This window comes from Ranitomeya variabilis, chromosome 3 (genome assembly GCF_051348905.1).
Source record: "Ranitomeya variabilis isolate aRanVar5 chromosome 3, aRanVar5.hap1, whole genome shotgun sequence".
In the NCBI taxonomy this organism is placed as follows: domain Eukaryota; kingdom Metazoa; phylum Chordata; class Amphibia; order Anura; family Dendrobatidae; genus Ranitomeya; species Ranitomeya variabilis.
In genome coordinates this window covers 207,242,803-207,269,607 of record NC_135234.1, presented here as the reverse complement: position 1 = coordinate 207,269,607, position 26,805 = coordinate 207,242,803, and the positions used below count along the sequence as shown (strand labels likewise).

General features: G+C 47.6%; 1 protein-coding gene across 1 annotated transcript in view; it reads left to right on the top strand.

The window, feature by feature from the left end:
- GOLT1A (golgi transport 1A) overlaps positions 1–26,805 on the top strand; it is a 44,530-nt gene that overhangs the window by 2,902 nt on the left and 14,823 nt on the right. Inside the window, exons 2-3 of the mRNA XM_077299500.1 lie at positions 22,339–22,430; positions 22,519–22,697. Of these exons, the coding sequence (XP_077155615.1) occupies positions 22,339–22,430; positions 22,519–22,697 (271 nt within the window). The remainder of the gene's footprint in view (positions 1–22,338; positions 22,431–22,518; positions 22,698–26,805) is intronic.

The following is a 26,805-nucleotide window of genomic DNA, read 5'->3' as shown; positions in this document are numbered from 1 at the left end:
GTAGGCATGATCCCCGGCTACTTCTAGTGTTGGCGTTAGGATTAGATATATGGTCAATCCAGTTACCACTGCCCTATGAGCTGGATTTTTGTATTTTGCAGACTTACTAGTGCCTCTGAGACCCTCGCCATTGGGGTCATAACAGTTTGCCAGGCCAGTATTAAATGTTTAATGCATTGCAGAAGTGGGATTATAAGAAAGAAAGTTCTGAGGTTTTTTTTTCCTCTCTTATTTTTTCTTTTTTTTCTTTTCCCCTTTACCTTTGAGTGGCTTAAGCTTGCTGCAGACATGAATGTCCAGACCCTGATTACAAGTGTGGACCAGCTTGCTGCTCGTGTGCAGGGCATACAAGACTATGTTATCAGAAATCCTAGGTCAGAACCTAAGATACCGATTCCTGAACTGTTTTCCGGAGACCGATTTAAGTTTAGGAATTTCAGGAATAATTGTAAATTGTTTTTGTCCATGAGACTCCGCTCAGCAAGTAAAAATTGTTATTTCGTTCTTACGGGGTGACCCTCAAGATTGGGCTTTTTCGTTGGCGCCAGGAGATCCGGCATTGGCTGATATTGATGCGTTTTTTCTGGCGCTCGGTTTACTTTATGAGGAACCCAATCTTGAGATTCAGGCAGAAAAAGCCTTGCTGGCTATGTCTCAGGGCCAGGACGAGGCTGAAGTGTATTGCCAAAAATTTCAGAAATGGTCCGTGCTGACACATTGGAACGAGTGTGCACTGGCCGCAAATTTTAGAAATGGCCTTTCTGAAGCCATTAAGAATGTGATGGTGGGTTTTCCCATTCCCACAGGTCTGAATGATACCATGGCCCTGGCTATTCAAATTGACCGGCGGTTGCGGGAGCGCAAAACCGCAAATTCCCTCATGGTGTTGTCTGAACAGACACCTGATTTAATGCAATGTGATAGAATCCTGACTAGAAATGAGCGGAAAATTCATAGACGCCGGAATGGCTTATGCTATTACTGTGGTGATTCTGCACATGTTATCTCAGCATGCTCTAAACGTATAACTAAGGTTGTTAGTCCTGTCACCGTCGGTAATTTGCAACCTAAATTTATTCTGTCTGTAACTTTGATTTGCTCACTGTCATCTTACCCTGTTATGGCGTTTGTAGATTCAGGTGCTGCCCTGAGTCTTATGGATCTGTCATTTGCTAAGCGCTGTGGTTTTATTCTTGAACCATTAGAAAATCCTATCCCTCTTAGGGGTATTGATGCTACGCCATTGGCAGAAAATAAACCGCAGTATTGGACACAGGTTACCATGTGCATGACTCCTGAACACCGCGAGGAGATACGTTTTCTTGTTCTACATAAAATGCATGATTTGGTTGTTTTGGGTCTGCCATGGTTGCAGACCCATAATCCGGTCTTGGACTGGAAGGCTATGTCTGTGTCAAGTTGGGGCTGTCGTGGTATTCATGGGGATTCCCTGCCCGTGTCTATTGCTTCTTCTACGCCTTCGGAAGTTCCGGAGTATTTGTCTGATTATCAGGATGTCTTTAGCGAGTCCAGGTCCAGTGCATTGCCTCCCCATAGGGAATGTGACTGTGCAATAGATTTGATCCCTGGCAGTAAGTTTCCTAAGGGAAGACTGTTTAATCTGTCGGTACCTGAACATACCGCTATGCGTTCATATATCAAGGAGTCTCTGGAGAAAGGACATATCCGTCCGTCTTCTTCCCCTCTTGGTGCGGGATTCTTTTTTGTGGCAAAAAAGGACGGATCTTTGAGGCCTTGTATTGACTATCGGCTTTTGAATAAGATCACTGTCAAATTTCAGTATCCTTTGCCGCTGTTGTCAGATTTGTTTGCCCGGATTAAAGGTGCCAAGTGGTTCACCAAGATAGACCTTCGTGGTGCGTATAACCTTGTGCGCATTAAGCAAGGAGATGAATGGAAAACCGCATTCAATACGCCCGAAGGTCATTTTGAGTACTTGGTGATGCCTTTTGGGCTCTCTAATGCGCCTTCAGTTTTTCAGTCCTTTATGCATGACATTTTCCGGAAGTATCTGGATAGATTTTTGATCGTTTATCTGGATGATATTCTGTTTTTTTCTGATATTTGGGACTCGCATGTGGAGCAGGTCAGGATGGTCTTTAAGATTTTGCGTGAAAATTCTTTGTTTGTCAAGGGCTCAAAGTGTCTCTTTGGTGTACAGAAGGTTCCCTTTTTGGGGTTCATTTTTTCCCCTTCTGCTGTGGAGATGGACCCAGTCAAGGTCCGAGCTATTCTTGATTGGACTCAACCCTCGTCAGTTAAGAGTCTTCAGAAGTTCTTGGGTTTCGCTAACTTCTACCGTCGTTTTATCGCTAATTTTTCTAGCATTGTGAAACCTTTGACGGATATGACCAAGAAGGGCTCCGATGTAGCTAACTGGGCTCCTGCTGCCGTGGAGGCTTTCCAGGAGTTGAAACGCCAGTTTACTTCGGCGCCTGTTTTGTGCCAGCCTGATGTCTCACTTCCCTTTCAGGTTGAGGTGGATGCTTCAGAGATTGGAGCAGGGGCCGTTTTGTCACAGAGAGGCCCTGGTTGCTCTGTTATGAGACCTTGTGCCTTTTTCTCTAGGAAGTTTTCGCCTGCTGAGCGAAATTATGATGTGGGCAATCAGGAGTTGTTGGCCATGAAATGGGCATTTGAAGAGTGGCGTCATTGGCTCGAGGGTGCTAAGCATCGTGTGGTGGTCTTGACTGATCACAAAAATCTGATGTATCTCGAGTCTGCTAAACGCCTGAATCCTAGACAGGCCCGCTGGTCATTGTTTTTCTCCCGTTTTGACTTTGTGGTCTCGTATTTACCAGGTTCTAAGAATGTGAAGGCCGATGCTCTCTCTAGGAGCTTTGTGCCTGATGCTCCTGGAGTCGCTGAACCTGTTGGCATTCTTAAGGAGGGAGTTATCTTGTCTGCTATTTCTCCTGATCTGCGACGTGTGTTGCAGAGATTTCAGGCTGGTAAGCCTGATTCTTGTCCACCTGACAGATTGTTTGTGCCTGATAAGTGGACCAGCAGAGTCATTTCCGAGATTCATTCCTCAGTGTTGGCAGGGCACCCGGGAATTTTCGGCACCAGAGATCTGGTGGCCAGATCCTTTTGGTGGCCTTCCTTGTCAAGGGATGTACGGTCATTTGTGCAGTCCTGTGGGACTTGTGCTCGAGCTAAGCCTTGCTGTTCTCGTGCCAGCGGGTTGCTCTTGCCTTTGCCTGTCCCGAAGAGACCTTGGACACACATCTCCATGGATTTCATTTCTGATCTTCCGGTGTCTCAGGGCATGTCTGTTATCTGGGTGATATGTGATCGCTTCTCCAAGATGGTCCATTTGGTTCCTTTGCCTAAGCTGCCTTCTTCTTCCGATCTGGTCCCTGTGTTTTTTCAGAACGTGGTTCGTTTACACGGCATCCCTGAGAATATTGTGTCAGACAGAGGATCCCAGTTCGTCTCCAGATTCTGGCGATCCTTTTGTGGTAGGATGGGCATTGATTTGTCATTTTCATCCGCTTTTCATCCACAAACTAATGGACAGACGGAGCGAACTAATCAGACTCTGGAGGCTTATTTGAGGTGTTTTGTTTCTGCTGATCAGGACGATTGGGTGACTTTCTTGCCGTTGGCTGAGTTTGCCCTTAATAATCGGGCTAGTTCCGCTACCTTGGTTTCGCCATTTTTCTGCAACTCTGGTTTCCATCCTCGTTTTTCCTCGGGTCATGTGGAGCCTTCCGACTGTCCTGGGGTAGATTCTGTGGTGGATAGGTTGCAGCGGATCTGGAATCATGTGGTGGACAACTTGAAGTTGTCACAGGAGAAGGCTCAGCGTTTTGCCAACCGCCGCCGCGGTGTGGGTCCCCGACTTCGGGTTGGGGATTTGGTGTGGCTTTCTTCTCGCTTTGTTCCTTTGAAGGTCTCCTCTCCCAAATTTAAACCTCGCTTCATTGGTCCTTACAAGATATTGGAAATCCTTAATCCGGTGTCCTTTCGCCTGGATCTTCCTGTGTCATTTGCCATTCACAACGTGTTTCATAGATCCTTGTTGCGGCGGTACGTTGTGCCTGTGGTTCCTTCTGCTGAGCCTCCTGCTCCGGTGTTGGTTGAGGGCGAGTTGGAGTACGTGGTGGAAAAGATCTTGGATTCTCGTCTCTCCAGGCGGAGGCTTCAGTACCTGGTCAAGTGGAAGGGATATGGTCAGGAGGATAATTCCTGGGTGGTCGCCTCTGATGTACATGCGGCCGATTTGGTTCGTGCCTTTCACGCCGCTCATCCTGATCGCCCTGGTGGTCTTGGTGAGGGTTCGGTGACCCCTCACTAAGGGGGGGGTACTGTTGTGAATTTGCTTTTTGGCTCCCTCTAGTGGTTACTAGTTATTTGACTCTGGGTTTTTCTGTCATCCCTTGTATTCTCACCTGGGTCGCTAGTTCAGGGGTGTTGCTATATAAGCTCCCTGGACCTTCAGTTCTATGCCTGGCAACGTAGTAATCAGAGCTAATCTGCTGTGCTCTTGTCTACTGATCCTGGTTCCTGCTAGATCAAGCTAAGTCTGCTTCTTTGCTTTTTTGCTATTTGTTTTGATTGCATTTTTGTCCAGCTTGTCCTAAACTGTTCCTGACTTTGCTGGAAGCTCTAGGGGGCTGGCGTTCTCCCCCCGGACCGTTAGTCGGTTCGGGGGTTCTTGAATTTCCAGCGTGGATTTTGTTAGGGTTTTTGTTGACCATATAAGTTATCTTTCTATATTCTGCTATTAGTGAAGCGGGCCTCTCTTTGCTATTCCTAGTTCATTTCTGTGTTTGTCATTTCCTCTTACCTCACCGTTATTATTTGTGGGGGGCTTGTATCCAACTTTGGGGTCCCTTTCTCTGGAGGCAAGAGAGGTCTTTGTTTTCCTCTTCTAGGGGTAGTTAGATTCTCCGGCTGGCGCGAGTCATCTAGCTATCAACGTAGGCATGATCCCCGGCTACTTCTAGTGTTGGCGTTAGGATTAGATATATGGTCAATCCAGTTACCACTGCCCTATGAGCTGGATTTTTGTATTTTGCAGACTTACTAGTGCCTCTGAGACCCTCGCCATTGGGGTCATAACAACATAGGTCCTTGTTAAATCATGAGCTTCCTCCAGAGTTTCAACTCTGTGAGATACAGTATAAGCTGAATGTCTCATCTAACAGTTGCAATCTCCAAGTGGCATGTTTCTTTAACTTCAGTTATGAGGGTTTTAAAATTCACTATAGTGGGAAGCTGTTTCAGATACAGGTGCTATTTCCCTTATCCCCATCTGAAGTCCTAGAATCAGAGTCTGATGAGGATGACCCAAAATTTGAGGCCTGGGCAAATTGAGACATACAGTTTGAGGCGTTGCTTCTATGCTGTGATCACCTCCCTCAAAAATGCATTGAGATTGTTTACAAGTAGATAATTATTTTTGGGCCCTCTGTTCTTTGGTAGAGGGGCGATCTCTAGTGATATTTGGGACACCAAAACCACCATGATGAGATGTGGTGTCGGAGGTCCGCTCCAACAGAGGAGGGGCGTGAAAATCATTAAGATACGATGTTGTGAGCCTTTGCAGCGCCCCAGGGTCCTGGTCGTTGCAGTAATATCATTCTCCTCTAGGGGGGAGTGATGTTACGTCTGAGGGCAATGAAGGAGATCTCTTTGTCAGGTAACACAATGCATGCAACATGTTCACACTCCAGACCAGAAGGGGGAGCTCTAAGCCTGTTTAAGGTGAACTCCCCTATAAAAACATCCTGATCTGGAGGGAAAGGGAGTTCAGAGGTCAGTTCCTGTCAGGAAAAAGAGGAAGAGAAGCTTTGTGCCATGAAGTGCTACAGCTCCTGAGAAGATACATTGAAAGCAGAACATAATGCAGCAAGCGTGAAGGAAAGCAGAGCAAAGGAGAGGATATCAGAGGGAGATCAGCCAGGAGCAGGCTACTTCCTTCTGAGGCGCAGAAATCCGGTAGCCAGAATACCGAGGGAGTAAGGATCTCTACGCTTTACTTCAGAGACTGGCAGGACAGCTAATTGCAAGTTACCTGTCCGCACCTACACCCAGGAGGCACGGTGGCACCCCTCAGAGGCCGGGGCATATTAGAGTCCCTACAAACAGCCTCAAGCCACCAGTCATACGGGTTTGTCCTATCCATCAGGGGGACAGAGAGAGACACCACATCTACAAAAATTGTGAGGACCTTATGAGAGGCTCAGCAGTAAGGTACTACAACACTCAGGCGCTAGAGGGAGGCTACTGATTTCCACCTGGATAAGGGGACTCTGGATTTGCCTTCGGACCGGCCAGACTCTGCCTACCCTGTGGTCTGTACCCTGGACTGTGGATGCTGAAGCCTTCAGTAAAGGTAAAGAGACTGCAACCTTGTGTCCTCGTTCTTCACTGCGTCTCACATCATCCACCATCTACATCTCTGGGAAGCCCTGGGGACACACTTCACCTGTGGGAAGGTATACCATCTAGCTGCCATAACATCACCCCAGCGGACCCCTTAGCAGCATCGGTCACCCTGACCGAATACCACAGGTAGTGTCACGAACATAAACTCTATCCCTTTAAAGACCTTTCCCCCCATTTACAACGGACGTCCCTAGGGCCATGGACCGGGTAAGCCACCGTGACATCCCCCTTGAGAACTGAAGGGCCCGGTACCGAGTGCCCCACTACCTTACTGGGGGTGATCCACCTTCATAGGCTTCCTCCATCACCATCGGATTTACGCTACTGTCTGCCTTACAATGTTGTAAGCCGCACCATTACTACGTGCAGTGCAGTCGCGTATTTCTTCAAATAAGGGTCCAGTGGTCCCAAGACCAAGATATTGGGCGAAGGTGGTACCGTTTTGTTCAGGGGAAGCTGGGATGTCTTCTTGACCATCTTTAAGTTCACTAGACCGGTGTCTCCTGATAAAAAAGACTGCAATAAAACGCTGTTAGGTGAAGAGCCCGGCGCCACACATCTCACTCCATCAGCATCTGGGAACACCCCCCTTGATGTTGGAATTTCAATGTTGAGGAATGTAGTAGCTGACATCTTGATTGTTAGGCAATTCATACACCAGGTGCCCTTTACTGTCTGATGATTACTCACTTCTCTCTCCTTAAAGGGCCACTGTCACCCCCTCCAGCCATTATAAACTAAAAGAGCCACCTTGTGCAGCAGTAATGCTGCAGTCTAACAAGGTGGCTCTTTTAGTTTTTGATTCCGTTATTCCCTCAATAAAGCGTTTTAAAATTTGCCCTAACTACCTGTCTGTAGACCTGGAGGCGGTCCGAAGCCTCCTCTGTGAATCTCCCAACGGCCGTCACTCTTCTCTTCTGGGGATGTGGTCGCCGCCCCCTTCGCACTGTTTCTTCTTAAATCCGGCGCCTGCGCTGTGCGTGCCTGCCTGTGACAGGCGCAGTCTTCATTGTCCGTCATAGGTCAGATGCAGGGTGCCTGACTGCACCTGTGCGGGCAGTGCGGCCACCCTGTTGCTGAATCCCCGCCCCGCACTGTGTTATTCATTATGCACAGTGCGGGGCTGGGGTTCCTGGGCATGCGCACTGCGCTGTTCAGACGCTCCCCCGGTCCCCCGCCTTCCAGCGTTGCCGTAATATACAGGTTTCCTTGCCAGCGTTTGGAATGAAGCAGCCGCAAATAACAACGCTGGAAGACGGGGGAGCTGGGGAAGCGTCTGAGCTGGGGGAGCTCCCCAGCGACCACACAACGACTTACCAACGATCACGGCCAGGTCGTATCGCTGGTCGTGATCGTTGGTAAATCGCTATGTGAGACGGGGCCTTAAGGGTACTGTCTCACAGTGGCACTTTTGTCGCTACGACAGTACGATCCGTGACGTTCCAGCGATATCCATACGATATCGCTGTGTCTGACAATCAGCAGCGATCAGGGACCCTGCTGAGAATCGTACGTCGTAGCAGATCGTTTGGAACTTTCTTTCGTCGCTGGATCTCCCGCTGTCATCGTTGGATCAGTGTGTGTGACACCGATCCAACGATGCGTTCGCTTGTAACCAGGGTAAACATCAGGTTACTAAGCGCAGGGCCGCGCTTAGTAACCCGATGTTTACCCTGGTTACCATTGTAAAAGTAAAAAAAAACAAACACTACATACTCACTCACATTCTGGTGTCCGTCAGGTCCCTAGCAGTCTGCTTCCCGCTCTGACTGACTGCCGGCCGTAAAGTAAGAGTAGAGCACAGCGGTGACGTCACCGCTGTGCTCTGCTTTCAGTTTACGGCGGCACTCAGTCAGTGTGGGAAGCAGACGGCAAGGGACCTGACGGACACCGGAATGTGAGTATGTACTGTTGTTTTTTTTTTACTTTTACGATGGTAACCAGTGCAGCGCCCCAGAGTCCTGGTCGTTGCAGTACTATGGCTCCGCCGCTAAGGGGGGCTATGGTACGTCTGATGGCACTGAAGGAGTTCATCTGACCAGGTATCACATACACCAATACATTTCACAGTCGGGCCTCCAGGGGGAGCTAAGGGTACTATTCATTAGGCCACTCCTCACATACTGGTAAAACTGGGGGACAGGCAGGAAGTTAGAGAGAAAGCTGACTGGGTTGGAACCAGGCAACACCTTGTGGCAGAGGGTGTTGTGGGGGAAGATTCGGTAGGGTCCCTGTCAGGGGTGGGATCCTGACAGAGGCCTGGCAACGAGAAAGAACGTCACGGGACCGTGCCTGCTCAGTATAGCGGCGGTGCCCGAAGAAAGGATAAGAAGCGAGATTTATTGTGCTGAGTGAGAAACGAGATCAAAGCAAGAAGGAGAATACCAGTAGGAGTCGTGCTGTAAGATCGAGGCAACATCCTACTGAGGCGCAAACAACCGGCGGCCGGAACGCTGAGGAAGTACAGAGCTCTAAGCCATACTTCAAACCAACGGCAGGACAGTCAGTCACAGGTGGGCTGTCTCACCTAAATCACCTACGCAGACATAGGGGGCAACCTGTGGAGAGGGGCGACTCTAGGGTCCCGGAAGAGCTCCGAGCCTACCCGTCATACGGGTGCGTCCCAACCGTAACATCAGGGATGGACGGTGGATTAGCAGAACATCATCTAATCGAGTTGTGAGGGAACACGAGAAATAGACACAACAGTTGTGGGGACTATCCCGTAAGCACAGCAGGGGAGGACCACAACACATAGCGCTAGCAGGAAGGCACAGATTTCCACCTGCAAAGAGAACTCTGGAGGTGCCATTGGACCGGCCGGACTTGCGCAGCCTGGTGAACCGTATTCCGGACTGAGGACCCAGAGACCTTCAGTAAAGAGGTAAAGAGACTGCAACCTGGTGTCCTCGTTATTTACTGCACCGCACCACCACCACCATCCACATCTATCACTGTACGCCCCTCAGCAGGGTCACGGACCGGGTCTAGCCACCGTGACAACCCCAGAGCAGAGACTCAGAGGCCCGGTACCGGGTACCCCTTGGCCCTGCGGCAGTGGGGGCGCTACAACTTGGCGTCACGAACAGGATCTACTTAAGCCTGAGGAATCGGGTCATGTGTGCCTTGGAACTGTGATTTATTATACTTGTGGAGCGCCCCCACACCGCCGCAGGGCCGAGGGGTACCCGGAGCCGGGCCTCTAGGTCTCAGTCCTGGGGTTGTCACGGTAGCTAGACCCGGTCCGTGGCCCTGTCTGTCAGTGGGGGACGTCCGGTGCAATAAGTGATGTTGTAGCGGTGCAGTTGTGGGGTGCAGGTCGCGGTAAATAACGAGGACACCAGGTTGCAGTCTCTTTACCTCTTTACTGAAGCTCTCTGGGTCCTCAGTCCGGAATACGGCTCACCAGGCTGCGCAAGTCCGGCCGGTCCAATGGCACTTCCAGAGCTCTCCTTGCAGGTGGAAATCGGTGCCTTCCTTCTAGCGCTATGTGTTGCAGTCCTTCCCTGCTGTGCTTACGGAAAGTACCCCACAACTGTTGTGTCTGTTTCTCGTGTTCCCTCACAACAACTTAATTCGCAATGATCTTCCTCGTCCCTCCAGATACTATGGTAGGAACGCACCCGTATGACGGGGAGGCTCGGAGATCTTCCGGGACTCTATCTGCGCCCCTCTCCTGTTGGTACCCCCCTTTGCCTTCCTGGGTGATGCGTGAGACAGTCCGCCTCAAGCTAACTGCCCTGCCGTAGGTCTGAGGTATGGCTTGAAACTCTTTACCTCCTCGGCGTTCCGGCCACCGGTAGTGCGCCTCAGTAAGGTGCTGCCTCTTTCAGCACAACCCTCACTGGTATCTCCTTTCGCTTGATTTCGTTTCTCACTCAGCACAATCTATCTCGCTTCTTAGTCCTTCCTTGGGCACCGCCGCTATGCTGAGCAGGCACGGTCCCTTTACGTTCTTTCCATGCCAAGCCTCTGCCAGGATCCCACCCCTGGCAGAGACCCTACAGTCTCTCCCTTCACAACACCCTCTGCCACCAGGTGTTGCTCCGTTCAATCCCGTCAGCGTTCTCTCTCTAACTTCCTGCCTGACCCCCAGTTTACCCACTATGGTGGGGAGTGGCCTAATGAATAGCACCCTTAGCTCCCCCCGGAGGCCCAGCTGAGAAATGTATTGGTGACTGTGATACCTGCTCAGAGAACTCCTTCCGTGCCATCGAACGCAGCATGGCCCCCCTTAGTGGCTGAACCATGCTACTGCAACGACCAGGACTCTGGGGCGCTGCACTCCCCCCTGGTTAAACACAGTACTCCGGGACTGGGAAGAAAAACAACAATACAGGTTAGCAAAAAGACATACAATTTTGTTGAGTGTAAATAACAATAAGTATACTTAAGTAGGCTTCCCTTTATGGGAAGTGAGGACACTTGTAACGTTACAAACATAATTAACCTTATAATTTACAGAGTATAAATAACTTCTGTTACCCAACCGGGTATTCTATTTAGTGCAATTTTTGAAATAATAACTTAACATTGCCTTTAAGAAACTCACACTCTTAGTCTATCAAAGGCCTTCCTATAATCACATTATAAGGCATTTCAACTTTACATTCTCCTTCTTGTGAACCTGCAGGACCGCCTGTCCCTACGGCACCAGGCCTACTGCCTCTCCTTTCTTCTACAGGACCGCCCTGTTCAGCCAGGGCCTACTGCCTTTCGCTACTATACACAGTATAGACATAACATTCCTTTCGGTTGAAGAACTCTGAGCCAGCTTTACTCGGCCCCTTTAAGGACTCACTCTCTAACCCCTACGGGTTCACTCTCTGTCCTTAGCAATAAAGTAACTTTTCAATGGGGACGCAGGGTTTACCTTCTATCCTCACCCTCATTATTACTTCTCTTACTTTCAACTATGCAGACCTCTACTTCTACCCCTACGGGCTCTCTGCATCTTTCCTGTCTTCAAAACATTATTCAAATTTCACATTTTAACAAATTCAACACATATAACTTAGCATGTAAAACAGTTACATTTCTTTTCAAGGCATCATTATGGCATTACTGTTCTGCAACAGTATCTCTCTCAAGTTCAGTTTCTCACATCCCCTTTAAGAGGAGACCAAGTCTTTCTAAGATAGCTCGTCTCCTCAGCCTACCGGCCCATGCAAAGGTTCCGGCATGGTATCTTCGCAAAGTGTCTTTAACTAGAACCGGTAGGAAAGGTATCTTCGCAAAGTGTCTTTGGCTCAAACAAATAGGACAAATATCTTCGCAAAGTGTCTTTGGCTAAAACCAGTAGGGAGCACCTTTAAGAAGGTGCAAACTATTTACAAGGGAAGTTCGAATCATGCACAGTCCATGATTTCTGCAGTTTGTATAACTTTTGTGCAACAACTTCAGAAAAGGAAAACAAACAAAGAGGATCCCGGGTCAACAGAGGGATCCATTAACCCTGGGCGGGTTTAGCAGCAACTTAAAGGAATAAAAGACAAACAGTAACTATTTACATTTTCATGGTATCGAGGTTTATTCTTTTTCAGGCGGCTCGGGCTCCTGCCCCCCAGCCACCGTGGTGCCAGCGTCCGCGGTTCGAACGTGAAGATGAACTCGACTGGCCAACTCGGTGGCCGCAACCAGGCGCACCGTTGCGATGGTGACAAGATCGGGTGCTCCTGGGACCAGGTCCGAGGCGGTAAGGGTCGCGGCTCCAGACATACACCGCCGAACATTCCGTGCATACCACCCGAGCGGGTTCTGGTGGCGGCTGTAGGTCACCGAATCCCCCTTTTGCAATGGTTCTCCACTTCGGCCACAGCAGGGAGCCCTCACGTTACAATGCGCAACAAAAACGTCAGTATCCAATCCTGGCTCGTGTATGAGGCCCCACCCTCTTCTTGCATGGTAGGCCCACACAGTGCCCCGCCTTGTCACGTCTCTGTCATCCCATGCCGGGGGGGGTTGTTGTTCTTTCGATGAGCCCATCGACTCAGCTCCTTTCCGTCCTTTCCACTGCATAATCAAGCACTGTCTATATTGTTCCCATGTAAGCACCGCAAGAGTGGACCCGTTCTCCTGGGATCCATCTGCTCTAAACCAGGGGGTGTCCCACCGAAGAACTACTCCATCTAAGCTCACATCTACAGGCTCCCCCACTCCAGTCGACAGCGGTGGCACCATCCTCCCCAGGTCATCGGGGGATAGCACCATTAGCCCTGCCGTGATAAGTCGCTCCCTACTGCGATAGAGGTGGGTCATGGAAGCGGGCTCGCGGAGGGGAGCAGGGACGTCGGCCATACCTGCGCCTAATGTGGTTCCATCGGTGTCGCTCTGGTCCGTTAACGAGGACGCTGGAGTCTGCTGCAGCCCGGACCGGGGCTCCTCCAATGGGATGCTCGGATTCGGCTCCGCTGGCTGTGGTTCCTCCTCCTCTAACTTCGAGGTCGGGATTGGTGGACGTAACTCCGCTGTCGGATCCGCAGGCCTCCGGTCCATCTCCGGTGAAGAAAGGCAGGCCTGAACCGCTTCTTCCTCGCTCAGGCACTCGCCGTTCATCATTGCTGCCTGATAGTCGGTGGCAGTGCATGCACCTAGCTCCGCCATTTCTCCGAGGTCGGGCTTCTCCGTCACCCGCTTCTCGCCGTTGCATATCAAGGGGTGTTTCTCTTCTGCTTTGGGGCAGGTCATTCCTCTGCAGCCAGAAGTGCAGGGGGCGGTAGCCATTTCTCGCGCCACACTGGGAGTCTCCGCCCATAACACGCCCTCCTTCCCCTTGGGTGTAGCAATGGCGGCGCCTTTTGGCGGGAACTTTTGGCGGCTAATGGCGCAGCACAGTCTTACAATAAAGTACAGTCCAAGCACAGTAAATCACAGTCTCTAGGCACACATGACCTGATTCTTCAGGCTTAAGTAGATCCTGTTCGTGACGCCAAGTTTGGAGCGCCCCCACACCGCCGCAGGGCCGAGGGGTACCCGGAGCCGGGCCTCTAGGTCTCAGTCCTGGGGTTGTCACGGTAGCTAGACCCGGTCCGTGGCCCTGTCTGTCAGTGGGGGACGTCCGGTGCAATAAGTGATGTTGTAGCGGTGCAGTTGTGGGGTGCAGGTCGCGGTAAATAACGAGGACACCAGGTTGCAGTCTCTTTACCTCTTTACTGAAGCTCTCTGGGTCCTCAGTCCGGAATACGGCTCACCAGGCTGCGCAAGTCCGGCCGGTCCAATGGCACTTCCAGAGCTCTCCTTGCAGGTGGAAATCGGTGCCTTCCTTCTAGCGCTATGTGTTGCAGTCCTTCCCTGCTGTGCTTACGGAAAGTACCCCACAACTGTTGTGTCTGTTTCTCGTGTTCCCTCACAACAACTTAATTCGCAATGATCTTCCTCGTCCCTCCAGATACTATGGTAGGAACGCACCCGTATGACGGGGAGGCTCGGAGATCTTCCGGGACTCTATCTGCGCCCCTCTCCTGTTGGTACCCCCCTTTGCCTTCCTGGGTGATGCGTGAGACAGTCCGCCTCAAGCTAACTGCCCTGCCGTAGGTCTGAGGTATGGCTTGAAACTCTTTACCTCCTCGGCGTTCCGGCCACCGGTAGTGCGCCTCAGTAAGGTGCTGCCTCTTTCAGCACAACCCTCACTGGTATCTCCTTTCGCTTGATTTCGTTTCTCACTCAGCACAATCTATCTCGCTTCTTAGTCCTTCCTTGGGCACCGCCGCTATGCTGAGCAGGCACGGTCCCTTTACGTTCTTTCCATGCCAAGCCTCTGCCAGGATCCCACCCCTGGCAGAGACCCTGCAGTCTCTCCCTTCACAACACCCTCTGCCACCAGGTGTTGCTCCGTTCAATCCCGTCAGCGTTCTCTCTCTAACTTCCTGCCTGACCCCCAGTTTACCCACTATGGTGGGGAGTGGCCTAATGAATAGCACCCTTAGCTCCCCCCGGAGGCCCAGCTGTGAAATGTATTGGTGACTGTGATACCTGCTCAGAGAACTCCTTCCGTGCCATCGAACGCAGCATGGCCCCCCTTAGTGGCTGAACCATGCTACTGCAACGACCAGGACTCTGGGGCGCTGCACTTGGACTGTGACTTATTGCAAAGACTGTGCTGTGCCACTTGCACAAATCCGCCGCCATTACAGCGCTGAGGAGAGCGCAGGAGAAGAAGAGGGGCGTGGAGTGGGCGTAGACAAGCTGGAGAGCGCGAAAGACAATGGCCGCCCAGTCTAAATATTTCTGCACCGTGAGGACGTGTCCGTCAGCAGCCGAGATCCTCCTCCTGATTCTCAATGGTGGGCGGAAACAGAGAAAGCGAAACCGCCCACGAAGGAGAGAGCGGGAAAAGGACCAGGAAGAAGTCAGCGACATGGAGGACGCCATGGCGAGCCACCCGGAGCCGGAGCGTGGGGTAGGAGCAGAGGACTCCCCCAGCTACCCGGAGGGGCACCGCAGCCAGACCTCCACAATTGGCGCTGACCTCCTGCAGGCCGGAGTGGACGAGCTCAGCGACCGACCCCGGCGGATGCAGCCGAGCACTGGGGCCGGGTGGAAGAAGACCATCATCGGGAGCCTCGCCAGACGTCTGCCGCCAGCCTCATCTAGTCTGGAGCAAGAAAGAAGTTCCAGCGCTCCAAAGCCAGAAAGCAATGCCCTGCCGGAAAGCGGAATGCTGCAAACGGAGATGACAACGCCGCAGCGCAAGGCCCTGCAACCAGCGCTCCAGATCCCAGCGGAGACAGAGCAGATCGGCACCGGAGGGACCGCATCTGAAGCAGGTATGAAGAACGACCCTGCCCCGCCAGCAGAGGACCTGCTGATAGGCCCCGTCGCGGCACCCCCTCTCCCTGGGACCTATAGACTCCAGCGCCTTACACCCTGGGATCGGGCCCCGGGTATGGAGCACTTCTTAAAGGCCCCGATCTCGCCGATCACCTTGCCGGGCGAGGTCTATGCGGAGCTACGGCCGCCAGAGCGAGAGTAAACCTCGATGCCATGGATATGTAAATAGTTTCTTGTTTTTCTCTGCTATTTTTGCTGCTAAAACCCGTCTAGGGTTATTCTTAAAGGGATCCCTTTGTTGACCCGGGATCCCTATTGCTTTTTGTTTGTTTTCTACTTTTGTCAAGTTATTAAAGAACTGCCGAATCATGAACAATGCATGATACAAACTCCTTGTATATAGTTTGCACCTTCTTAAAGGTGCTCCCTACTGGTTTGACATAAAAGATGGACTCTTTGCGAAGAAACTGTTCCTGGAAACAGCATTGGAGTCCTTACAGCGAACAGAATTGCAGCTTGAAAAGTTGCACTACCTCATAGAGACTTGGTCCCCTCTTAAAGGGGATGTTCACATGTTGCAATTAAGAAAAGTATTGCCTTAAGACAGTTAGATGGTGATAATGTCTTAAAAGAGAAAGTAATGATGCTAATGTGAAGAAGTTATATGTAACCAACGAGTTAATTGTGAGAAATGTTTGATAATGTTGATAGAAGAATGAGGACAGAGAAGTGAACCCGTACGGGGTTAGTTAGTGAGTCCTCCCAGGAGCCATACAGAGATGGCTCAGTGATCTCGAACTGAAAGAAAAACATGTTCTATACTGTGTATAGTAGTGGAAGGACAGTAGGCCCGGGCAGAATGGGGCGGTCCTGTAACAGAAAGGAGAGGCAGTAGGTCTGGAGCAGTTAGGACAGGCGGTCCTGCAGACGTAAAGTAGGAGAATGTAGCACAGTTGCTTAAGCCTTATAATGTGTTATAAGAAGGTCTTTAGTGGATTCAGAGTGTACATCCTTAAAGGCAATGTTAAATTATTGTTCAAAAATTTTGCACTTAGTAGAATACCCGGTTGGGTAAGAAAAGTTATTTATAGTAAGTCATTTAAAAATAAGTAACCATGTTTGTAACGTTCAAGTGTCCTCACCTCCCATAAAGGGAAGCTCTGTTCAAATATGCTTATTGTTATTGCACTCACAAAAATTGTATGTCTTTTTGCTGACATGTATTGTTGTTTTCTTCCCAGTCCAGGAGTACTGGATTTAACCGGGGGGGAGTGCAGCACCCCAGAGTCCTGGTCGTTGCAGTACTATGGCTCCGCCGCTAAGGGGGGCTATCGTACATCAGATGGCACTGAAGGAGTTCACCTGACCAGGTATCACATACACCAATACATTTCACAGTCAGGCCTCCAGGGGGAGCTAAGGGTACTATTCATTAGGCCACTCCTTACATACTGGTAAAACTGGGGGTCAGGCAGGAAGTTAGAGAGAAAGCTGACTGGGTTGGAACCAGGCAACACCTTGTGGCAGAGGGTGTTGTGGGGGAAGATTCGGTAGGGTCCCTGTCAGGGGTGGGATCCTGACAGAGGCCTGGCAACGAGAAAGAACATCACGGGACCGTGCCTGCTCAGTATAGCGGCGGTGCCCGAAGAAAGGATAAGAAGCGAGATTTATTGTGCTGAGTGAGAAACGAGATCAAAGCAAGAAGGAGAATACCAGTAGGAGTCGTGCTGTAAGATCGAGGCAACATCCTACTGAGGCGCAAACAACCGGCGGCCGGAACGCCGAGGAAGTACAGAGCTCTAAGCCATACTTCAAACCAACGGCAGGACAGTCAGTCACAGGCGGGCTGTCTCACCTAAATCACCTACGCAGACATAGGGGGCAACCTGTGGAGAGGGGCGACTCTAGGGTCCCGGAAGAGCTCCGAGCCTACCCGTCATACGGGTGCGTCCCAACCGTAACATCAGGGAGGGACGGTGGATTAGCAGAACATCATCTAATCGAGTTGTGAGGGAACACGAGAAACAGACACAACAGTTGTGGGGACTATCCCGTAAGCACAGCAGGGGAGGACCACAACACATAGCGCTAGCAGGAAGGCACAGATTTCCACCTGCAAAGAGAACTCTGGAGGTGCCATTGGACCGGCCGGACTTGCGCAGCCTGGTGAACCGTATTCCGGACTGAGGACCCAGAGACCTTCAGTAAAGAGGTAAAGAGACTGCAACCTGGTGTCCTCCTTATTTACTGCACCGCACCACCACCACCATCCACATCTATCACTGTATGCCCCTCAGCAGGGTCACGGACCGGGTCTAGCCACCGTGACAACCCCAGAGCAGAGACTCAGAGGCCCGGTACCGGGTACCCCTCGGCCCTGCGGCAGTGGGGGCGCTACATAAACATCGGGTTAATAAGCGCGGCCCTGCGCTTAGTAACCCGATGTTTACCCTGGTTACCCGGGGCCTTCGGCATCGTTGGTCACTGGAGAGCGGTCTGTGTGACAGCTCTCCAGCGACCACACAACGACTTTCCAACGATCACGGCCAGGTCGTATCGCTGGTCGTGATCGTTGGAAAGTTGCAGAGTGTGACAGTACCCTTAATTCACACTGTTGTCCTCCAGACATCTCTCTACTGCACTAGACTGTCTATCCGAATCTTCTCTTCTTTGTGTCTCATGAACAATGACTCCAGCCCCCTCTGATGGAAAATGCAGGCACATCAGAAGTGTTGTAATGGGATGACTCTGTACTGCAAATGCAGCAATGTGTTATGATGTCCTGTATAACCCAAGTGAGCAGGGCCAGACTGGCCATCTGACAATTCTGGCAAATACCACAAGGGCCTGTCTGGTTGTGGGCCGCCTTATCTGCTACCTTGTTATCAAAATCAGTGTTCGCAAGATACCCATACTGTTAAGAGTTGTGATGGAGCACAAAGTTGCTGACTCACTTACCCCAGCAGGCCACCGGTATCATTAGAAATATTGGTCTTGTAGAAAATCTTTTTTTCCTCCATCCAGGGTAATATTAGTAATATATCCCACTTGGTTCATGGGGACGGGGACAACATGGACCTGTGTGATTTCAAATTCCAGGACTGAATTTCAGCCCCAGTCTGTACCTGCAAGTGAGCACTGCAGTCAATCACTGGTCTCAGCAGTCACATAAGGTTATTGAGTTGTCATGTAGCTAGCTAAACAGAAGACCAGTGGGAGGACCAGACCTGTGTGGCAGAAGTTCTCAGGAAATATATGGCTAAGTGCAGCTTCTTTTATATTATCACCAATTTTGGCTATATAGGCACATTTTTGGCATATCTCAGAAAACCATTTTAACAGCTTCCCATCACCTATCTGCTTTTTCACATCCTAATGGAACATGCCACTTTTGATGAAGATGATAAAGGGCATCCTTACTCCCCTTGGAATTGTGATACCAGGGCTCCCCACTCTTTTCCTGAAAATGAGACCCTGGAACTTCCTCTAGCAGGGCTGGTGCACACGGACGTATTTTTGGTCCGAGAGGGATCGGACAAACATCGAATCCCGCACGGACTAATGTTATTCTATCGGGCCATGTACATGACAAATTCTTTCCTTGGAATAAGCCGGTACGAGGAAAAAATCGTAGCATGCCCAAATTTTATATGATATTTGGATTGCACTCGGCCGTGCAAAGTCAAAGAGTCTGTGGAAAACATAGCACTGCACTAGAACATATGAGTACAGCCCATTTTCCACGGACTGACAAAATGGAGAAGATGAAGAATTTTTTTTTCTCCATTTTTTTCCTCAACCAAGAGAATTGGTTCACAAGCTGATGTGATTTTTATAATCAACCCGATTTTCTCGGATGAGAGAATATACAGACATCTGCACCTAGCCTTTAGGCTGCTGTCACACTAGCAGTATTTTGTCAGTATTTTACATCAGTATTTGTAAGCCAAAACCAGGAGTGGAACAAATAGAGGAAAAGTATAATAGAAACATATGCACCACTTCTGCATTTATCACCCACTCCTGGTTTTGGCTTACAAATACTGATGTAAAATACTGACCAAATACTGCTAGTGTGACGGCAGCCTAAGGCTTCTTTCACACTTCAGTTGTTTGGCGTCAGTCTGCTCTGACATAGTGACGGATTGACAGATCCGTCACAATTCTTGAGAAAACGGTTCTAACGGATCCATTTTTTTGACGGATCAGTTACTTGGGGGTTGTCTGGGAAAAGTATCTACTTTTTGGAGCATGCACAATTGAAAAAGCGGATTGGGGCGACGGATCCGCCGATAGACGGTCGCGACGGATCTGTCGCCCATAGGCGGCCATTCTATGGAATGGCGGATGCGATGGATCCATCGCGAACCGCCATTTCGGCGAAGACAAAAAACGTTATAATGTCCGTCTATGTCTAGACAACGTCCGCCAAATGTCGACGGATCCATCGCATCGCGGATGGAACGGACGACCATCCGCCACAATCCGTCGCTAATGCATGTCTATGGGAAAATAGCGGATCCGCCAAAAAAAAAATGGCGGATCTGCTATTTGAGGAAAATGGCGGTTTCAGACTGACGCCAAAAGACTGAAGTAAAAATAAAATAACAAAAAATGTTTTAAGTGCTTTAAAGAAATGTAACAAAAAAATCTAGTTTTCCTAATAAAAACTGTATAATCTGATAATGAAAACGGCCCAAAAAAGAAGGCATACTTGGTATATTTGGTATCTCCACATCCATAATAAACCCTTGCCTTAAATTTATCCCATTATTTGTCAGGCATGATGAAAAAAAACAATGTCATAAATAGCAGTTTTTGCTTATACTGCCTTATAAAAGCTATATAAAAAGTGATTAAAAAGTTGTGTGGTATGTAACTCAAAATGGTACCAATGAATACTTTAGCTGGTTTAAAAACAAACAAACAAACAAACAAGCCATCACACAGCTCTGTTACCAGAAAAAAATAATTTTCTTGTTCAAAATTAATGAAACATACAAAAATCTATCACGGTAGTCATATTAACTTGTATTATAAAACATTATTATTTATTACACAAGGTGAAAGGCATTAACAGTAAATGCTAGAATTCCTATTTTTATTCACTCCCTGCTACTAAAAAATAGTCACAGAACTTTGTGACCAAAAATTATTTTATTTTTCTTTATTCAATTTTGATCAACAGTAGTAAAGCATAAAAAGACAAAATACATTTTATCTTGTCATTATCATATACCCATAGAATAAAGGCAATGTCAATTATAGTGAATGGTAAATGGTGTTCAAAAAATGCCAGAACTGCAAAAGTGTAATAAAAAAAGTTAAAAAAGTCATGTGTACCCCAAAAAGGTACCAACAAAACCTATTTATATTTATTGTCAAGCAATAATAAGATCTCATATTGCTCAGGTAGGAAAAAATGTCAAACATATTTTTATGAGAATATAGTGGCACAAAACAGCAAATATTTTATTTTTCAAACTGTCATTATTATACAAAAGTAATAAAGCATAAATAAAATATATATGTTTGTTATCGCCTTAATCGTACTGACCGAAAGAATAATTACGGTTATCCTTTTTATTCAGCACAATAAACAACAAAATATTTTTTTTCTTTCTCTCCATTTAGAGTTAATAAAAGTTTAACTTCTTAACCTAAGAAATGTGGCAAGGCTCATTAAAGGGTTGATAATTGTCTTTCGGGATCATTGTTTCCAATAGGTGGAGCTAGATTTCAAGTCCTATTCCTATCAAATCATCTATATTTGCATTTTTAAAGGGAAGCTGCCACCCTGTGGGACGCTTTTAATCTATTACTATGGGCATACAGGTAATAGAATGGTTAAAGGGAACCTGTCACCTGAATTTGGCGGGTCCTTTTTTGGGTCATATGGGCGGTGTTTTCGGGCCTTTTATTAACCCCTTTCTTTCCCGCTGGCCGGACGCTGGTCGCGAAATTGACTTGACGTTGATTCGCTTTCCTCCCTAGTTAACACGTGCGCGAAGCAATCTTGCCTTGCGAACGCGCAGTATGCTTTGCCCAACTGCAGGCAAAGCCGAAAACCATTAGTGCGCATGCGCCGGCACACCATGTCCCGGAAGTATTTTGCTGTGTTCCGGGATATAGTGCGCCGGTGCATGCGCACTAATGGTTTTCGGCTTTGCCTGCAGTTGGGCAAAGCATACTGCGCGTTCGCAAGGCAAGATTACTTTGCGCACGTGTTAACTAGGGAGGAAAGCGAATCAACGTCAAGTCAATTTCGCGACCAGCGTGCAGCTAGCGGGAAAGAAAGGGGTTAATAAAAGACCCGAAAACACCGCCCATATGACCCAAAAAAGGACCCGCCAAATTCAGGTGACAGGTTCCCTTTAAGGCTCATTCCCACTTGCAATGCAATTGGACAAGTGCAATCTGATAAAAAAAATCGGATTGCACTCGTCCCAATGTTGCTCTATGGTGCAGCTCACATCTGTGATTATTTTCACCCGACAATTGAATCGCACGCACCATATAAGTCTATGGGTGTGTGTAAAACATCGCACTGCACTCGGATATCACCCGAGTGCAGTGCGATTCTTGCCGATGCCGGCGGCAGAGGAGATGGAGAAATTGCTTTCTCCGTCTACTCCACAGCTGTGCTCCAATCCTCTCTGTGCGAGAGGATCAGAGCACAATAGCATGACACTCACAGCAGAGCAGGAGCCGAGGGTCATTAGCGTATCGCATCCGATGCTCTCGCAGGAGAAAATTATCGGATGCCAAACTCTAATGTGAACTTGGCCTAAAACTAGTCCTACCTGTATGCGTCATAGTTGCGGTCTAGATCTTGAGAAATTCATTTAGAATGTTTTATGTTAATGATTTCTTCCAGGCTTCAGAGCGTGCGCTGCCTGGAAGAAATTTCTGCCTCCTGTCTTCATTATCATAGCACCCACCTCCCATGCACGTCACACTAACCTGTAACGTCTAGCTGTGGCGCCGTAATCCCGCGCCTGCGCCCTGCACTAGCTCTATTACGTTTTTATTCACAATTATAGCTATGGGAAAAGGTACGATGATTTTCATTTTATGTGAAGTAAACATTACAAATGTCTACGTTTATAGTAGTTTGATACCTCATTCATTTTTTTCTTACTTCCCTTGCAGAGCTCGGCGCTGGTTTTGCAGGGTTTGGGATTTTTTTTCTGATATTTGGCGTTTTACTCTATTTTGACAGTGTTCTCTTAGCTTTTGGAAACGTAAGTACTTTCTATAGGTCGATCATTAGTCCGAATCAATAATCTAAAGAAATTCACTTGAAATAATTTTTCTATGTTTAACTTGTAGATTTTGTTCCTGTTTGGCCTTGCACTGATTATAGGCCTCAGGCGGACTTTCAGTTTCTTCTTCCAGAGACACAAACTGAGGGGCAGCTCCTTCTTTTTAGGGGGAGCGCTGCTGGTCCTTCTCCGATGGCCACTGATAGGCATGCTATGTGAATTCTATGGCTTCATTAGTCTTTTTAGGTAAATATACAATTCAATGATGTATGCCTACAATGTACAATACTGATGTGACAGACGTTGGTGCAACATGGGTCATTTATTTTATCTTTACTGAGCTTGTATATTGTGATCTACAAGAAAGAATGCTGTCAGTAGTATCTGAATATCAGAATAGATCATGTAATAATGAAATAGTCATGAAAAAAAACAAGAAAAAAGTCACAAGCTTGGTGCATGTCCAAAAAAAGTGGAACCTTTGTCTACTTTTCTGCCTCTCAAAACTTACATGAATACAGTAGAATCACATCCAGAGTGAATTAGAGTGATGTCTTCTCTGATTGGAGTCGTTCACTTCCCTTTTCTTCTCCATCCAGCCCATGATGGCTTCTCCCCAAAACTTCACTAACACTAAGGGATCATTCACAAATCAGTTTTTACATACATGTGCTATCAGTTTTTTTCTTCACAGATAGCACTTGTACCTATGACAGTTTATGGGGCTGTTCACATGTCAGATATTTTCCTTGGACCAAGTGGTCCATGCAAATTTGCAGAGAAATATTGATCCGAATATTGGATCAAAATCGGCAATGCAAGTCTATGGGTCCTTGACTGGGATGACATCCATGTGATGTCTATTTTTGTATATACACAAACTCGTGTATGGGTATGCGCTGGTACAGATAACGAGACTGCTGGTAAAGTCTAAAATGGTGTTGTGGAAAGATTAAAAAAACTTTTATCTAAAATCACTAAGAATGCCACAAATCCCTGAGATAGGTCTCACATACAAATAGGTCCTAATGGAGGTGCAATGCAAACGTTTCAGTAAACGAAATAGACGTTAAAAAGTACCTTATTCCCTCCGTTGCTGGATATCAGTTTTCCAGGTTAGTTCCGCCAGAAGTTTTTCGGCAAGCAAGATCTAGAATAGATGGGTGGCTGCCCCGGCCGGCGGCAAGCCCCCCAAAAAGTTCTCCAGGTGGAAACGGGATCCTTTAGAGTCGCCGCTGTGAGCCGCCGCGGCGGTGTGTTAGAGCGGTGCGCAGGACCTGAGTGACGCGATCGTCACGTGACCGTAACCCCCGGCAAGTGAGTACGGAGTGCAGCTTAGACCAAACAACCAACGCGTTTCGGAGACGCCTGTCTCCTTCCTCAGGGTTCAACCCTGAGGAAGGAGACAGGCGTCTCCGAAACGCGTTGGTTGTTTGGTCTAAGCTGCACTCCGTACTCACTTGCCGGGGGTTACGGTCACGTGACGATCGCGTCACTCAGGTCCTGCGCACCGCTCTAACACACCGCCGCGGCGGCTCACAGCGGCGACTCTAAAGGATCCCGTTTCCACCTGGAGAACTTTTTGGGGGGCTTGCCGCCGGCCGGGGCAGCCACCCATCTATTCTAGATATTGCTTGCCGAAAAACTTCTGGTGGAACTAACCTGGAAAACTGATATCCAGCAACGGAGGGAATAAGGTACTTTTTAACGTCTATTTAGTTTACTGAAACGTTTGCATTGCACCTCCATTAGGACCTATTTGTATGTGAGACCTATCTCAGGGATTTGTGGCATTCTTAGTGATTTTAGATAAAAGTTTTTTTAATCTTTCCACAACACCATTTTAGACTTTACCAGCAGTCTCGTTATCTGTACCAGCGCATACCCATACACGAGTTTGTGTATATACAATTATATTTGCTTTCATTCTTACAAACCTTGGTGGAGGTTTGTTGGTAGTGCAGCAGGCACAGGGAATAACGTTGACAATTTGCGCCACCATTTTTAACCTTTGATGATGTCTATTTTTCACTGACCAACAAATAGGAGAAAGTGAAGAAAAAAATGTTTTCCCTAAAGAAAAAAAAAATGAAACTAATAAAAATCACTGAAGAAACTTGGTCCGCTTTTCTCCTATGTGAAAAAAAAGCTGATGGGTGAATGAGGCCTAATAGAGCTCACTCCCACCCTCTATAGCAACAAACCCCAGACCAGACACCTAAATGAATTCAAACTCCAGCCAAGACTTCAAAATTAGGGGGTGGGGTCCACTTTAAGGAAAGTGGACCCCAAATGCTCTTACATACCTAAGATAACAAACAAAGCAGTTATTCACCTTGCCGAAAAATGCCAGTAGATTGCATTAATTAGCCCTAGTATGAGGTTATTACTACTCTGAGGTTTGCATTATTATCATCTGAGGACATATTTTTGTCAGAGCCTGGGGCCATATGAGCATTCTACTGCACCATGGTATTTATACCTTGAGAAAGGATCTGGGCTGATGCAGAAACGCGTTGGTATTAATTGAAAACCGTTTTGGAATCCCAGTTCTTTCCCACAGCTCAACCTGCCTAAACACGCCAGCTTCCATTTTTTAAGCACTACTGATTGGCTGGCAATACCAAGAAGCTGCTGATGGACAATCCTATAGCTCACTAATAGCTGCAACCAATATGCACTACTATGATGCTAGCAGTATTAACTGGAACTGATATTAGTATTATAGATTATCTTAATGTGGCTTTTACAATTATATGTCACTGATATGGTTGCTAATACAGTATGGATTTTACTATGTGCAATATTTAGGCATCACTGTATAATTGGCCCTATTCCATGTGCACTCTTCATGTATGAATAACAACCAACTGGTCAGGAGAAATATAATTTTATGGATTATTATTATATATTACCGTAAGTACAGCACTTAGTCATGTGCCACTTTTTTAATTTCATTATGCTATGCACTTTACAATTTGTTTTGTGTTCTTATTGTTACTATAATTGCTATCATCATCAAAGGAATGTTCATGGATAATATATATTTTTCACCTGATTCTATATTCAATAGATTTTTGTATAGAAAGTCCAGTTTCGCCTTCCCAGTAATTTGGTATAACAGTTCACCATGTTGCAGATCTCAGCTTTCAGCAGAATCATTCAGCACTCAGCCATTGAGAGAATGAGTGGTTTGCTTGGAACCTAGAGCAAACATCTTTTTCATGACACCATGGAGGATTACTGGAGAAAACTGATATGCACATGCCAAAGAGATCACACTAACACTGTAAAAACTGTAACACTTAAAGGGTTATTCCTATCCTCTGTGAGCTATAAACAAAAGAAAAGAAAAAGTGTTAATATTTCAAGAGCAGCTAAAAATTTTATTAGACCGTAAATTGCAAAAGTGCTTGTTCTTTCAAGTACTATCCAACAAGACTGATCTGTAAAAATTGGAATAACCCTTTAAAGACCCATTCTGCAGTTTTTTTTTCACTATCTTTCCATTATCATTAATGTGTGTCATGTGAATGCATTCAAATACTTTCTGGTCGCCGACTTTGGCCATTTCAAGCACCTCTAAAGTCCTCTCCTGGACTACAGTTATGACTTACTGGCTCACTCCATTGTTCTCTGTGAGACCAGAAGTCCTTTCTCAATGTAAGTCTATGAGTCTCACATTGAGGCTTTCATAGAATTGCAAAAGAGAGAAGTAGCAGTCCACGGTGAGATCCAGCAAGAAAGAGCTGTGGTCAAAAGATGGCAGAGAGGGACTGGAGGAGTGCTGGAAACGGTAGAAGACGGTGACCGGTAAGGAGTTGAATGCAAACATTGGACAGACATTAAAGGAAATCTGTCAGTAGGATCAACCCTCCTGTGCCATGGGGATGTAGGTCATAGGAAGCTGAATAAAATACTGTGATATCTGCAATGTCTTATAACAGAGAAATCCACATTTTTCCTAAATATAAATGAGCTGTAAAGATAAGAATCTGTCTCCAATGCTTATTTTAATTAAAAGGGGGTATTACCAGTGTAATAACTAATGACTGACACTTTGCCCCCATAATCACACAGAGCTCTGCAAAGATATCAGAATTAACACAATATATCAGAGCTTACACAACACAGCAAAGCTAACACAGTACAGCAGAGCTGAACTTTGTCTCATTACAAACATTTGCAACAGCACTTGTGCTCTCATGGTGCTGTCAGCTCTGCTGCAGAACTAAGCCTGATTGTAATCAGCACAGTACAGCAGAGTTTAACCTTGTCTTTTTGCAAACAAAAGAAGCACATTTGTAGTTGTCCTCTCGCAGAGCTGGCAGCTCTGCTGTACTGCACTTTCTCC